This window comes from Salvia splendens, chromosome 2 (assembly GCF_004379255.2).
Source record: "Salvia splendens isolate huo1 chromosome 2, SspV2, whole genome shotgun sequence".
NCBI lineage: Eukaryota > Viridiplantae > Streptophyta > Magnoliopsida > Lamiales > Lamiaceae > Salvia > Salvia splendens.
The window spans coordinates 42,628,308-42,643,393 of record NC_056033.1 but is presented as its reverse complement, the minus strand read 5'-3'; the positions used below and the strand labels follow the sequence as shown (position 1 = coordinate 42,643,393).

The 15,086-nt window shown below is 35.6% G+C and overlaps 2 protein-coding genes across 6 annotated transcripts; one reads left to right on the top strand and one right to left on the bottom strand.

Annotated features, from left to right (window-relative positions):
• Nucleotides 1-2,333: 2,333 nt before the first annotated feature.
• LOC121792981 lies at nucleotides 2,334-6,298 on the bottom strand. Of its 5 annotated transcripts, none has more exons than XM_042191143.1 (12): nucleotides 6,135-6,298; nucleotides 5,292-5,466; nucleotides 5,122-5,184; nucleotides 4,904-5,009; nucleotides 4,645-4,749; nucleotides 4,488-4,564; nucleotides 4,257-4,389; nucleotides 3,990-4,062; nucleotides 3,639-3,830; nucleotides 3,325-3,445; nucleotides 2,689-2,913; nucleotides 2,334-2,612 (listed from the first exon to the last, which is right to left on the bottom strand). In XM_042191143.1, exons 1-12 carry the CDS (start codon nucleotides 6,209-6,211, stop codon nucleotides 2,565-2,567), a joined length of 1,395 nt encoding a protein of 464 aa, XP_042047077.1. In that variant the 5' UTR covers nucleotides 6,212-6,298; the 3' UTR covers nucleotides 2,334-2,564. The 5 variants fall into 5 exon arrangements, with proteins under 5 accessions (XP_042047077.1, XP_042047079.1, XP_042047080.1 ...); XM_042191145.1 differs by having other exon boundaries at nucleotides 3,990-4,050; XM_042191146.1 differs by having other exon boundaries at nucleotides 3,990-4,047.
• Nucleotides 6,299-11,507: 5,209 nt separating this feature from the next.
• On the top strand, nucleotides 11,508-13,677 carry LOC121767411 (probable glucuronoxylan glucuronosyltransferase F8H). The gene is made up of 4 exons (XM_042163681.1): nucleotides 11,508-11,792; nucleotides 11,869-12,239; nucleotides 12,324-12,574; nucleotides 12,809-13,677. Exons 1-4 carry the CDS (start codon nucleotides 11,543-11,545, stop codon nucleotides 13,299-13,301), a joined length of 1,365 nt encoding a protein of 454 aa, XP_042019615.1. The 5' UTR covers nucleotides 11,508-11,542; the 3' UTR covers nucleotides 13,302-13,677.
• The last annotated feature ends 1,409 nt before the right edge of the window (nucleotides 13,678-15,086 follow it).

Below are 15,086 nucleotides of genomic sequence, written 5' to 3'. Positions count from 1 at the left end.
GTATATAATTATTTTACTTCAATGAATGAAATTCATAAATCTATTTACTCATGAATTTAAAAAAATTAGTATAAAACAAATTTTTTTATTTATGAAGAAATTAAATCAACTAGTTGAAAACACAAGTACAAATTTTTCCTCCGTACATACTTGGGAAGGTCGAATCGGAGAGAGAATAGCAAAGGCCCGGCGGTTGTGCCACTATCGTGTTTCTCGTTGCAAGAGGCGACGAATTGGGAAAGGGAACTAGGGTTTTTAATAGGGAAACTAGATTGGAGGGAAAGAGGAATATCAAATTAATGTTATTTTTCCTTGAATATAGATGAATATAATAATTGTATTTATAATTATCCAGACCCATTTATAATTCAAATCGACTCAATTACATTAATTTAAATAGAAATGCTAGCAATTCATGTAAAATCACTTAGATTTATGGGGATAAGACAATTTCCAATCATACGTCAAATCTCATTTTTGGTGTAGAAAACTCTCCAATCATACTGTAAACTTTGCATTTTTTATGGAACAAAACAGTATAAATTCTGAATTTTGTGTAAATGGATAGAGATGAGCTAACGGGTTAACATGTCTTCATCTCTCCCTTTCGGAGTGTTTTGAAGTTGTTCCTGATTTGATATTATCATGGAATTTACTACCTTGACTAATTCATGTGCATGTATATGCATATGAGTTGATTGACAGTCAATAATAAACGTGCATATAGGGGTTAACAAACGTATAGTTTGTATATGAATCGTGGCATTTTAATGTTTATACAGTGATAAAGTACTAGTATTAATTATTGATAAATTAAAATATAAGATGATTAAATAAAACAATACTTATTAATTCAGATTATTTTATTAATATACTAAACACATATTAAGATTAAGTTTTATAAACTCTATCATCTATTAATTCTTTCTCCTTTTTAATTTTGATTTTTCTTACAACAGAGATTGTATTTATTTTATTTAAAAAAAATCTATTTTTATATCTAAAAATGTAATTTTATTATTCCGAATCTATTCATGCAACAAAAATATAATTTCACGTGACTTATTTTTAAAATCTTGATTTTGTGCTTATCAGTATGACGTGTCTAATAATTAATGGAGTATATTGGAATATTTATTTTTATAGTATATTCAATTGCGATTATGACATGATCAGTCTAAAGTGACATCCATTAGATTTTACACAAATGACATTAATCCTTTTCTTTATCGCAAAACTTGTGAAAAACGGTGTCTTCTGTTCAAATTAATCAAAGCATGCTTTGGTTCAGGATACTTAACTAATTATAATATTGTTATTATTGAAGAATAGTAGTGTAATAACAAATGAATTAATGTGCTTTTTGGGTTAGTGGGTTTGTGATTTAATTCTGATTAAGTGATTATTATTATTAACGTGAGGTAATAAGCAATGTCTAAAGTAAAAAAGTCATTGTGCTTTTTATTTTGGATTCCTACGTGGCATCCATTGCTATAAATCGGATTCATATCTTTAGAATATATTTGTATTATCAAGAATGTGTATTTTTTTGTAAATTGTTTTCGGAATTTGCATCTTTAAATGCTTTTTTATTTTTTACTTTTTCATGCAATTTTCGATATGTTGCAATCACGATATTAGAAGGTTTTTTTTTTTGCAATAAAACAACATTTAAAATAGTACTAACGTTTAGTGGTACACTAGTATATATTGAAATGAAAAACGTTGCGATTTTTAAGAGTCCCGTCAAAATCACAAATGAAAATAGAAATTACGTAATTTTTCGTATTTGTAAATCGTAATCATACAATATATAAAAACAAAAGGAACGTAAATAAAAAATTATGTTGAGTGCCATGGTACATTTAAAATGTAAAATGTTTCGTGTTATGTCACTTATAAAACTGAGAACAATACAGCAACACCATAAATTGCAGTCATAATAGTTTATCTTCATTATTTGTTTTCATTTTTTAAAATGTAGTGGAACACCTACGTAGTTAGACATATCTAATCGAAAGATAAACTATACATCAAATTAAAATACTAAACAATAATCATATTGAGTTTGCAATTCGATTCATCATTCCATACGGAATTGTGCTGATTTGTCATTCTTATCGATAAAAAAATAATTCAGCATTTCTTATTCCTTATTTTCACCCAATAAAGGATAACTTGAAAAGGTGGAACAATAAACTGAAATATATTTTTTATAGATAAGGATGAAGAAGAACTGAGAGATTTAAAGGGATATTTTCCTTCTCTTAATTTTTCATAACAAATTTACAAATAAAGAAAATGCATAGCAAGAATTTAAAATAAAAATATGCTGATAATATTTGGCTGAAAGCCTAAAACTCAAACGCATCACATTTCTCAATTAAGTAGTTAATTTAAGCAAAACACTACAATCTTTAGCCATGTTTGTAGTGAACACAACTTTTGAAATGATAAAAGCTTTTTACACTAATAATAGATCTAACACTAACAATATTTTAAGCAGCAGAGTTGCAAAATAATCACAAGACACAATGCAAGTTCACCGTGTAAGAAGAGACGAATCACTTACTCGCGCTGCTTTGAAGAAGATACGAAGCTTTGCTGCGGACCTGCATAGCGGGAGAATAACTTGAATGAAATTATATTTTTAGATATGAAAGAAAAGAAGATGTATCTGCTGCTTACGTTTGAAGCATATGACCTCAAATCGGTGATAGAGATCCCAGAAGAGCAATTACGGAGACAAGTGAACCATAATTCGTGTATTGCTGCTTTGTCTTTTGACAGGGTGTCAAAGCTTATCCAGTTCTCCGCCAGACTCAAGCATATATACATTTGGAAGAGATCGCAGTTCTTGTCTTTTACATTCATAGCAGTTAGCGATCTTAGGATCATCGCTGTGTTACTTACCTGCAGATATAAACGTCATTTTTTGAGGTTGCTGACTTAAAGAATAAGCAGTTAAGCACACAACCATAATCTATTAAATGCTCTGTCATGAATAATCAATGTTCTCCCAGTGGCTAGTTACTCCCTCCCTCCCTCCCTCCCTCCCAAGGAAGATGACCCCTTCCTTGGGGCACGGGATTTTATGTAATTTATTTTGTGTTAGGTGGGAAGAATAAAATAAGAGAGAGAGAATAAAGTAGAGATAAAAGGGTTTCTATTTTCTGTAATGGGTCATCTTAGGTATGACAATACTTTTGTTGTTGTATAAGAGCAGATGTCTAGCATATATCGGAAAAGAAGCAACAAGATGAATCTCGATGTTCACTTCCAGAGAATAAACTAGAATTACCACAAAGGATCAAGGGTAGCTACCTTCTTTTTTAAAATTGCTGCAAGAAATCGTAGTGCAACTGCACTTCGAAGCTGCTTACTTCTCTCATTGTCTCCCCCAATATTCTCCACCACTCTTAAACAATTTATATTGCAAGGCAATCTACAACACGGTCATCACATTATTCAGGGTGAGTGCGGGTAAGAAAATGATAACTCCACATTTTGTGATAACACGGTCATCACAAAAAGACTGTTTACAGGACTTTCTGGCATTCACATATTTAGTGTAGTGTAAAGGTTAGTGACTCGCATATTTAATGTAGTGTAAAGTGGCTGTCTAAAAAGGAAATAACCTTGACGCTACAGATTTTGATATGTTATCACAGCAGTTGGGCCACTCCTCCTCTTTGAAGGAATTAAGTAATGAGTGCAAGGTCTCATGCAATATAACAGCTAGTCCTACAAGTTGTCGATCTAGAAAGAGTGAGATAATTATAACCAGCAATTCTTGTACTTCTTGAGTTGAGGCAATTATATCAGCATCCCTGCAAATACATGTTTATTCGTAGTATATGTGAGATAGAGGTTCATTATTTACGTAATATTTCATCAAAAAGAAATGTAATCAGACATCAAAAAGACTAAAATTGACTCAAGAAAGCATGATATCTCATCTAGCAAGTAGCAACATCATACGTACATACCTTGATTGGCAACAGAAACCAACAAACTTTATCCAACATTGAATGTTTTGTGGTGGTCCTGCTATTACAGAATCTATATAAAGATTGGAAAGAGGTGTCAACAGCTTGAATACAATTACTAGTCTACTGATATGAATTCTCAACATAATGCACATAAATAATTACCACTAAAAATACATTTTCAAGTCTTAGTAGCAAAAGGAAAAGAGAAGTGAGGGTAGTGTCCATGCTTGAAATTTCAGACTTTAAATGCATTGAAATGCTTACCAGAAGAAACCATCTCAATGTCTGCTGAAGACTTAGAAAATAAATCAAAAGAAAAGCCATATGTTTGGAGAGCTCTCTTCAGATCTGAATAACTAGGTAACCAGTCAATCTTGATATTACAAGTATCTGACTGCTTAAGATCATAAAAGGTAAACAAACCAGAAGATTAGAACCTGAAAGAGATTATATCATTAGATATGATTAATGCATGTGTCGAAACCAAGCAAGAACCTTATCCCTATTTGAGAATATAGCAGACCAGAAGTCACAGGAAGCTTGCATCAACCTCATATTTGATGAATATAACACTGGAAAATCATGATAAAAGAGCATGAGAGAAATTCATAAACACATTTTGTTACATTATTATATTTGGCATGACACTTACTTAAGTTAAATGTCCATGTTGCAATAGATTTGTCAACACAGCCAAAGGCACGCACAAGGTGCAGTAACCAGCCATCCGCCAACAATCCTTCAAGGAAATCTTCACCTACAACAGATTTAAGGGATAGATAACTGAGTTTAAAAGGTTTAATACAAAAGAAAACTTCATTGCATGTTAATAATTTTAGGATTTTACTGAAACTAGTGCAAAATCAGAGGTCCAAGTCTTCCTCGCTCATGAAAAGATAAGAAAGTAAAACCTTTCTCAAAGTTTAAATCCAGCAACGGACTGATCTTCTTATCCATAAATAACTGCATGAGACCAGTGCTCTTCAGTTCTGGATGCTCCAGCTGAGGCAACTTCTCCTTCAAGTTAGACAAGAATATATAGTCTTATTAAAAAACATGTTCAAATCACATAAGAGGCAAATTAATATCTAGGAGCAGGAGATAAGGACCAGACATGTTAAAAATGTACCTGATCTCCAAAAACTTGTATTCCCCAGTAGGGCATTTGTTCATCACCATTTATTTGATGTATCTACAGTTACTTTTTCTATCAAAAGAGGGGGGGGGGGAAGGCAACTACTCTACAGAAAAAATAAATATACGGAAAGTCGCATACAGAATAAAAAGAAAAGAGCATGCCTCTTTCTCGCATTTGTCAACACATTCTGACAGTAGTGCCGCTTCAGCATCCTCATCATTATCTTCTGCATCAAAAGCCTTTTGTATCTTCTTTTGTTTGATTTTTTTCTCATCAAGTCTCTTTTGCTCTTTCTGAATATCATGCAAGAGATCATCCAGCCCAATAAGTTTCTTCCTACAATATAAGAAGAATTACACTATCAGAAAAATTATATGCGTACATAAGTGTAAAAATGAAACAGCAACTAGAAATCCTTCTGAAAACCAGATTGCCATAACCCATAAAGATTGAAAATCTAAAAACACTTGAACACATTGGTGAAGTAAATATCACTGTTGGAATTAATTACTCATTAATAATCAGTCCAATGTTACCTGAGCTATTCATTCTCATCTTAACATGGTGAATTACGACAATACTCTGAAAAGTGTGCAAGCTCACTATCAGCAATAACAACACACCTATTTATAAGGTGATTCAATAAAATTTTGTGATAATCAACTTCTCGTGTAGTAAATACAAATCAGTTAGATACAATAGTGTCCACTGAAAAGATTAGCAACCTGCACGGAACTATTAAAATTTTAGTCATAATCTGAACAAAATTAACCAAAGGAAGCATTCTCCCCATTTTATAGTACTTTATTATAATATCAATGTGTGTGCCTAATAAAACCTAATTTTACAATAAAACGCGGCGATCAAGTTCTAGTTACAATTTTGTCACCAACAATTAGTAATCTACTCGTAAACACACACAGAGATCGAGATGGTAGTAGAGCACCAAAATCAAGCAACGGGGAGAGTATAAACGAGAGAAATATGGGGGAAAGTGGTTATACCTTTTCTTCGGTGGAGCAGGGGAAAACTGAATCGGCTCTTCAAACTCAAAATCAAGCGGACCACAAGCGTCGGCCATTGGTTTCTTCTCTCTGAGATGGACAGATATGCTCACTTCGTTTTCTCTCTCTTCAATCTCTTCTCTCTCGAATGCGCAGTTGTGAAATTGGCGCCGGCGGATTGAAAATTGTGAGCGCCAATATTATAAATATGAAGGGTAGTAGGCCGGGTTAGTTAAAGAGCCCGAACCCGGCCCGTGATTCAGATCCTTTAATTCTTTTGTATGGGCTCAAACCGCTTACCCTTTTATTTGATAAATAAATGGGCAGAAATTTCGAAATAGCTAGATTTGAAATTAAAAACTATAGTAGAATAATTTAAGTTTTTCATAATTTTTTAAGATACCTCTCTTATTAAAAATACCATTTATAAATTATAAAATCAGTTACTGCATTATAATGCTAAAATATGATCGTATAAAATATCTCCCTAAAAAAATGAATAATTTATAAGTTAACAAATAGTGAGGGTATTTCCAAAGGTTAAATATATACTGTAAACATTACTATTAATAAATAATAAGGTAATGAGTTTAGATAATGTCAGCGGTTCGAATGACACATGGTGTAAATAAAATGTTTTATTTGAGTGTTAATTATGTATCGAATTTCAATTTTAGATAACGGCCTATTGAAATGTGATGGAGGAAGTTAAAAAAGACTCTTGTCAATTTATTGAGGAAGTTAAAAAGACTATCAATTTTATTATAGTTAAGTCAGTATTTTATTTTGAAAAAATAGATGCTAGATGATATAATAAAGTAATAATGATTGAATTTTAAGTTTTTTATGTGAAAATAAAATAACTTAATTTAATTGAGACATTTTGAAAAGAAAAATGATTCAATTTAGTTAAGACATAGCAGTACCAATTCACCTTTTATAGTATATGGATCGAAATGATAAAACAAAAAGCTTATCATGTGATTTGGTTAAATTTATTTTAGGTAAAACACATTTTTAAGTCCTTGTACTTTGATTGTTTATTTCAATAGGTCCTTATACAATTCTTTCGTTTTAGTAAGTCCTTGTACTTTTATATTCGATATATTTTAATCCTTATTTGACGGAACCGTTAACTTTTCCATTATAAAGTAATACATCATATGTTAATTATTTAAATATATTCCACCTAATATCCTAGTTGAAAAATATGAACATAAATAAATAAATAAATAAATAAAAATAAAAAAACTAAAGAATTCCAAATCGTTAAAAAATATATGTTGTTTGATTATTTGAAGTATATTCGAACTTCAAATAATCAAACAATAAATTTCTTTTAACGATTTGAAATTCTTTTAGTATTTTTGTTTATATATATTTTTTTTATGCTATGTTCATATTTTCCAACTAGGATATTAGGTGGAATATATTTAAATAATTAATATATAATGTGTTATTTTATAACGAAAAGTTTAAGGTTTCGTTAAACAAGGATTTGAATACTCGAATATAAAAGTATAAGGACTTACTAAAATGAAAAAATTGTATAAGAACCTGCTGAAATAAACACTCAAAGTACAAGGAGTTAAGGATGTATTTTGCCTTTAGTTTACTTTAGTTGGAAACCGAACATTTTATTTTGAAAGGATCTAATTTATATGGGTAGAACTGCATCAAAAAACTGACTTTGTTTTTCTTTATTGACATGTGTTATGAAGTAAATTTAGTAAATAAATGTTTTAATAAATCAGATTAATTATATAAAAGACAACTTAATCTATCACATAAAAACAAAAAGTGTCACATCAAACCATCACTAATTAAATAAGCAACATGAACAACGACGCGTGTGAATTTGAGTTTGATACGACAAGCCCGCAGGAGCGTAGCGCAGTTAGCAACGGAGGGACAGATCTTGTTGCAATTGAGTTTGATACGACAAGGTCCACAATCCGTTAATTAGCATCACAAATCATACATAATAAATAACGAAAAAGAATAATAAGATTGAGATAATGTTGTGTATTATTGTTGCTTAAACTCTACGGTGAAATGAAAGGACTGCCACTATATTTTTTTCAGATTTGATTTTTTTGCCTCGAACATTAATCAGACTTTTTTATATGGAATGATATGGTACGTTAGTTATGATTATAAGACGATGAAAGGTGAATATCGACGAATATAATTCACCAATAAAGTTGACAATACAAATAACAACAAAAATAATTATATAACAACATTAAAGAGCAATGAGAAACCAACTAGCAAACAATACACAATAGTATCACACTTATCTGTCTACTTTATAAATACTACTAGCAAGCAACATAGCAAATTACACAAACTTGGCAGCCAATGGGGATCCAAGATTCCAAATCAAATAGACACAAAAAAGTAGTAAAAAAAATTCTAGCAAAATTTTATCCATATTTTACTCCTGTAAATAAAATTCAGATCTCATTTAACTGCAGTCTCTACTCTTATCTGAGCACTGGCTGTTCTATTGAATTAGTGCATACTCACCAACCTATACCATACCCCTTTTATTTAATCCCTACAAGAATATAGTTGGTCACAAATTTAAAATTGGGAAATTTAATTGTAAGAAGGAAATTAATATGAATAGTTCTTATAACTCGATAATTAGGGAATTGAAGTGAAAAGTCACTGTATTCGATTTGTATTCATATTCGTGAAACTATTTTGAGTATTTAATTCGATAGGTCGAGTATTTAAAACCACCAAATTTTGTAGTATGATATTTGAAATTTGATTTCTCAACCCTATCTCACATTCTTCGTGACAATAAATTAGCAAATAAATGTGATGACAGTAAGAAGTTAAGAAGCAGCAATTAAGTATATAATGTGAATGTAATTAATATTCAATTTATTTATTACCAATGACTTTTACTCTAAACATATGGCCCTGATGAGAACAGAACACATTCATTTAATAATGAAAACATAGCAATCGAAGCTTAGAGGCTTATAATGACTGGTCATTACTCGTAACTAGCGTTTTAATTTAACTAAAATAGATAATCACTAATCAAATTGATGAGTTACCATGATTAATTACGTCAAGTCATTTACCTTGTACTTTGACTAAATGAGCTCTCACTTTATTTTATTTTATTTTATTTTATTTTATTTTATTTTATTTTATTTTATTTTATTTTATTTTATTTTATTTTATTTTATTTTATTTTATTTTATTTTATTTTATTTTATTTTAAGCTCTCACTCTCAACAAATCCTTACTCAATCACTCATCCCCTGTTTTCTTAATTCACACTTCAACTCAAAACCTAAGGGTGTCCACTATGGGTAAGGCGGGGCGGTCGGCGTGAAGGAGGGCGGAGGGAGAAGGAAGGCGCGGCTATCATAGTGAAGGGGGTGTCCGCCTCGGAGGTGGACGCGGCGAGGGGGGAGGGAGGCGGCGGATGCGGGATAGCCGCGTGCGGGGCGAGGACGCGGCGGGCGTCCCTATAGCCGCGCCTATAGGCGCGCCTCCTATAGCGGAGGACAACCGCCGCGGCTGGCGATTTTCCGATTTTTTAATTTTTTTTTTTTTTTACACTTCAATTCACCTATAAATACACCCCACTCCATTCATTATTTTCACACCATTCCAATACAACATCTATACAAATTTCTCTCACTACAAATTTGGGACGGAAATGAACAATATGTGGAGAGACAACTGGAATGCTCTGCTTCAACAGATGCAACACCAGGCCGCCCAGCAGGTAGCGGCCGATTTTGCAGACGAGGCGGAGGCTGCGGAGGATCCGATCCCTCGCACCATTACTCAGCGGCGGACAACCCCACGAGACCACGTCGGTGCTCACCAACGTTTAATGGATGATTACTTTGTGGATAACCCCCGTTATCCACCCGAGATATTCCGCCGGAGATTCAGGATGTCACAGCGGCTGTTCAACTATATAGCGACGAATTTGGCTGAGCATTACTGATGCTTCACTCTCCGGCGTGATGCGGCTGGCCGGATCGGGCTGTCCACACAACAGAAGTGCACCGCTGCAATCCGACAGCTTGCCTACGCCGGACCAGCGGACATGTTCGATGAATACCTACAGATGGGTGAGACGACTAGCCTCACAGTGCTTAGGCAGTTCTGTAAGGGGATCCGGGAAATTTTCGGTGGGGAGTTTCTACGGAAGCCAAAACCGGATGAGTGTCAGCGCCTACTGGATATGCACGGGGCGGTGCACGGCTTCCCAAGAATGTTAGGAAGTATCGATTGCATGCATTGGGAGTGGAGGAACTGCCCCGTGGCATGGAAAGGCCAGTTCACTACTGGATTCAAAAGCAAACATCCAACGATGATACTGGAAGCCATTGCGGACTACCGTATGAAGATCTGGCATGCGTATTTCGGCGTGGCGGGTTCGAACAACGACATCAATGTTCTTCAGTCGTCGCCGCTCTTCAACGAGGAGTGCCGGGGTGAGGGACCAGATATCAGCTTCGTAGCCAACGGTACGCAGTACAGTAGGGGCTACTATTTGGCAGATGGAATATATCCTCGGTGGCCCGTATTCGTGAAGACTGTCCGCCAGCCAGTAGGACCGAAGAAACAATATTTCGCGCACAAACAAGAGAGTGCTAGGAAGGACGTTGAGCGGGCTTTTGGTGTCCTCCAATCGCGGTGGGCTATTATACGGTGTCCGGCACGAGTTTGGCACGAAGATGATGTCGCCAATATTATGTTAGCTTGTATCATATTGCATAATATGATAATAGAAGATGAAGGATTTGCGGCAGAGCGATGGGCACCGGAAGAGGGCGCAAGTACAAGTCACGGTGTCGCCTCCGCGCCCATCCAGATGGGCGTACCACGGAGCAATGAATATTTGATCCAACGCTTCGCGGATATGCGCAGGACCACATCACATAACACACTGCAGGCGGATTTGATTGAAGAAGTGTGGGCACGTAGGGGAGGTGGTGGCGTTGTGTAAACTTGGTAGTGATTTGTATTAGATTCAATGTAGTGTGTAATTTTAATTTTAATTTTGAAATTAGTGTGTTTAAATACAAATTTTTATTTTAATTTGTATTTTAATTTAAAGTGAAATTTTATTTTTATTTTTAATTCGTATAGTCGACTTCTTCTACGTACGTATATCCCGATAAATTTGTTCGTAATTACTTGAAACATTAATAAAATGAAAATTGATTATAAAATTTGGGGGCTATTGGAGGTGTCCACTATAGTGGCGGAAATAGAATTTTGGGGCTATGGACAAAAATCCGGGGCTATGGACAAAAAACTGGGGCGGGGCTATTGGGCGTGTCCACCTTATAGTGGACACCCTAATACAGAAAGCCCCATTAAACCAACTCTCCATCTCTCTCTCTACAGAGGTTAGAGAGATGGAGACGAAGAAGAAAGCATCATTCCATGCTGAAATGAAGCTTTTCCACAGCAAAAACAACAATTCATCCAAAAATTCACGCTACAAATGCTTCAAACATGCCATCATCCTCTCAATCTCACTCTCTTTCCTCTCCTCCTTCATCATCACCCGCCACAAACCCTCCCCCATTTCCACCAACACCATCTCCCGCTCCAAACCCTCCCTCGCTGTCTTGGCGGAAAACCGCCTCGATTCCTCCGCCCTAGGTAAATTAATCACTCACTAACCGTAATTAATCAACTACGACTCTCAATTAGTGATTAATTTTTTTCAATCAATCAGGTTTATTCAACGGGATGAGAATCTACGTCTACGATCTGCCGGCGAGGTTCAACCGCAATTGGCTGAGGAGCAGCAACAGCGAGCGGTGCAGCAGCCACCTGTTCGCGGCGGAGGTGGCGATTCACCGCGCGCTGATTAGCAGCGAGGTGAGAACGCTCGAGCCGCGGGATGCGGACTTTTTCTTCGTCCCTGTTTACGTGTCGTGCAATTTCAGCGAGGCCAACGGCTTCCCCGCGATCGGCCATGCCCGCTCCCTCATCGCCGCCGCGATTCAGCATGTTTCGTTGCAGTTCCCCTTCTGGAACCGCTCTCGCGGCTCCGATCACGTCTTCGTCGCCTCTCACGATTTCGGCTCATGCTTTCACACCATGGTATTGCTAGCTCTATCTGAATCATGTACACTCCTAATTGTGTATATTATCAATTTTTACTAATTATTTGGGGGAAATTTGAAGGAGGATAGGGCGAAATCGGAGGGGGTGCCGGAATTTTTGAGGAATTCAATAATTTTGCAGACGTTTGGGGTGAAAGGTGAGCATCCTTGCCAGGAGGTGGAGCATGTGGTGGTGCCGCCTTATATTTCGCCGGAGAGTGTTCACGCCACCTTGAAGTCGTCGCCGGTCAATGGACTCCGCGACATTTTCGCATTTTTCAGGGGGAAGATGGAGGTCCACCCTAAGAATGTCAGCGGTCGTTTCTACAGCAAGTAATGAAAACGATGACTTCTTTTTACTAGCAAATTGCTACAAAACTACGAAATTTGGTCGTATATTCTGGTTTAAGTAATTTATAAAATCAGTAAGAAAAAAGATAAAATCCAAATTTATTATTTTGAATGATTTTAATAATCTGTTCAAATTTCTGATTTTGGTGGCAATTTACACGTAGATTAGTAATAGTATGTTTATTGAAAATGACGGAAATGTCCCTTCTTTGACAGGCGTGTGCGCACCGCGATATTGCGGAGGTATGGCAACGACGGTCGGTTCTATCTACGGCGGCATAGGTTTGCCGGGTACCAGTCAGAGATCGCGCGGGCCGAATTCTGCCTTTGCCCGCTCGGGTGGGCCCCATGGAGCCCGAGGCTGGTCGAGTCCGTCGCGCTAGGTTGCGTCCCGGTGATCATAGCCGACGGGATCCGGCTGCCGTTTCCCGATGCCGTGCCGTGGGCGGACATCAGCCTCACTGTGGCGGAGGCCGACGTGGACAAGCTCGGCGGCGTGCTTGAGCACGTGGCGGCGACGAACCTGACGGCGATCCAGCGGAACCTGTGGGACCCACGGGTGAGGAAGGCCCTGCTGTTCGGCGACACGGTGGAGGAGAGCGACGCCACGTGGCAGGTGCTGGTTGCTTTATCCAGGAAGCTCGACAGGTCCCACAAGTGGTCGAGACGGGTAGCTGCTGCGTTGGAAAAAAAACATAGTAGTGGGTGACAGCTGGAATTTTTTAATTGGGTCGTGCGTTGGCGGGAATTTTTCAACGGAGTGCTGTGTTGTACATGGCGTTGAGAATGTTGTACTGTGCCGCGTTGGGAGAAGGGATCTGGTGTGGATGGACCACATGGATCGCTGTAGTGTACAGAATATGGTGACTGGATTTAGAGAGTGTTATTGGTTTATTCTTTTTAAATGATAATGAAAATATATGACTCCTACTCAGCTTTAGACTTTAGTAGTGATACATTTATTTACTAACTTTTTTCTAACACTTAATTTGTGGCTGGTGACATGTGATTGGTTATGGTGGTTGGTGAATGATGTGTAATTTTTTGGATTTAATGTAAATATTGAGTGGGTTATTGAGTTAAAACATATTTGGAATTACATGAAGACATTATTTGGGCATATGAGTGTCATAAGGGTGCTAATAATAAAGTTGAGTCACGGGTGGATAATATTACAAAGAAAATACATCATTGTATCTTGAGTTTTCTTTTTTATGTCCCCCGAAAAATAGCTTCATTTTTTCATTTTAGTCCGTTAATTAAATTTAATCATGATTTTGTTATGATAAGTTTTTATCTTTAATAAGACATGTTTCATTTTTACTAATAATATTTCAACTATTTTTTCTATCATTTTATCACTGTCAAGATTATTTTTCTCGAAGGAAGGAATATATACAATGATATGAGTTTTTTCCGGCAAGTTTAAGAAATGTGAGTTGAGATTGAATGTGAATCTCACTTATATATTAATTTTATATAACACACATTATATTTCTTTTTTCAAGCTAACAAAATAGTTGCAAAATTGTTAAATAATCCTTCCATCCCATTACAATGGAGACAATTCTTTTGGGCACCAAGATTAAAATATAAATATTTTGTGAATTAAGCGGAAAGAGAATAATGCACAAAAGTGAAGAACGAATAAAGTTCAAGAAAGATTAAAATAAATGATTTAATAGAGTAAAACAAGAAAAGGAATAAAATGAAATAAATTAAGTTTAGATTTTGTCATAAAGATAAATGAATTAATTGTACAGGAACGACTTGAAAAAAGAATCCAACTCCAATATAATGAAAAGAATCCAACTCAAATATAATGAAACAGATATTATTTGTTTGCGAATAGCCTGCTATTCCTTTTACCATATTATTATGGATAATGCTGAAAAAAAATACTACTACTATAAATCAGCGTTGAAGTCCACAAGGGTAACGCAGTTGGTTTCAGATGGGCAGATTTGTATAAATGGCCAAAGATTAAATCTCACTATTGTCGTGTAGTTGCAACACCTCTCAGACACAAATGAGAGGCCTTGTAAGGTGGGTTTCTGGCACAAATGATAGTGGGTTAGGCCTTAGCGGGTAACTACGTATCATAATTTAACACCTCTCACAATACTGTTGGACCGGGATGTGAGGGCCCTTAGGTTGGAGTTTCAACCTTTTTGTATAAATAAATCAGCATTGAAACATTTTACATTAGATCAAAGTACATGAACAGAGAAGTTATGAGTGTCATATCCATAAGTTTGATTATTAAAAAGTGTTCTTGATTTAAATCTCTCATAAATATAGCAAAGTTCACGTTTCTTTGATTGATATCTCAACCTTCCTTAGTCCATGCCAAATAAATTAAATACTACCATTATTTGTCTATATCCGATATTAGTAAGTGGGGAGAAAATAAATTGCTATTTTAATTGTGGTTATTTTTTTCATTTGTTACCGCATTTTTTTTACATACTCGTATTTAACTTGTAAAAACAAC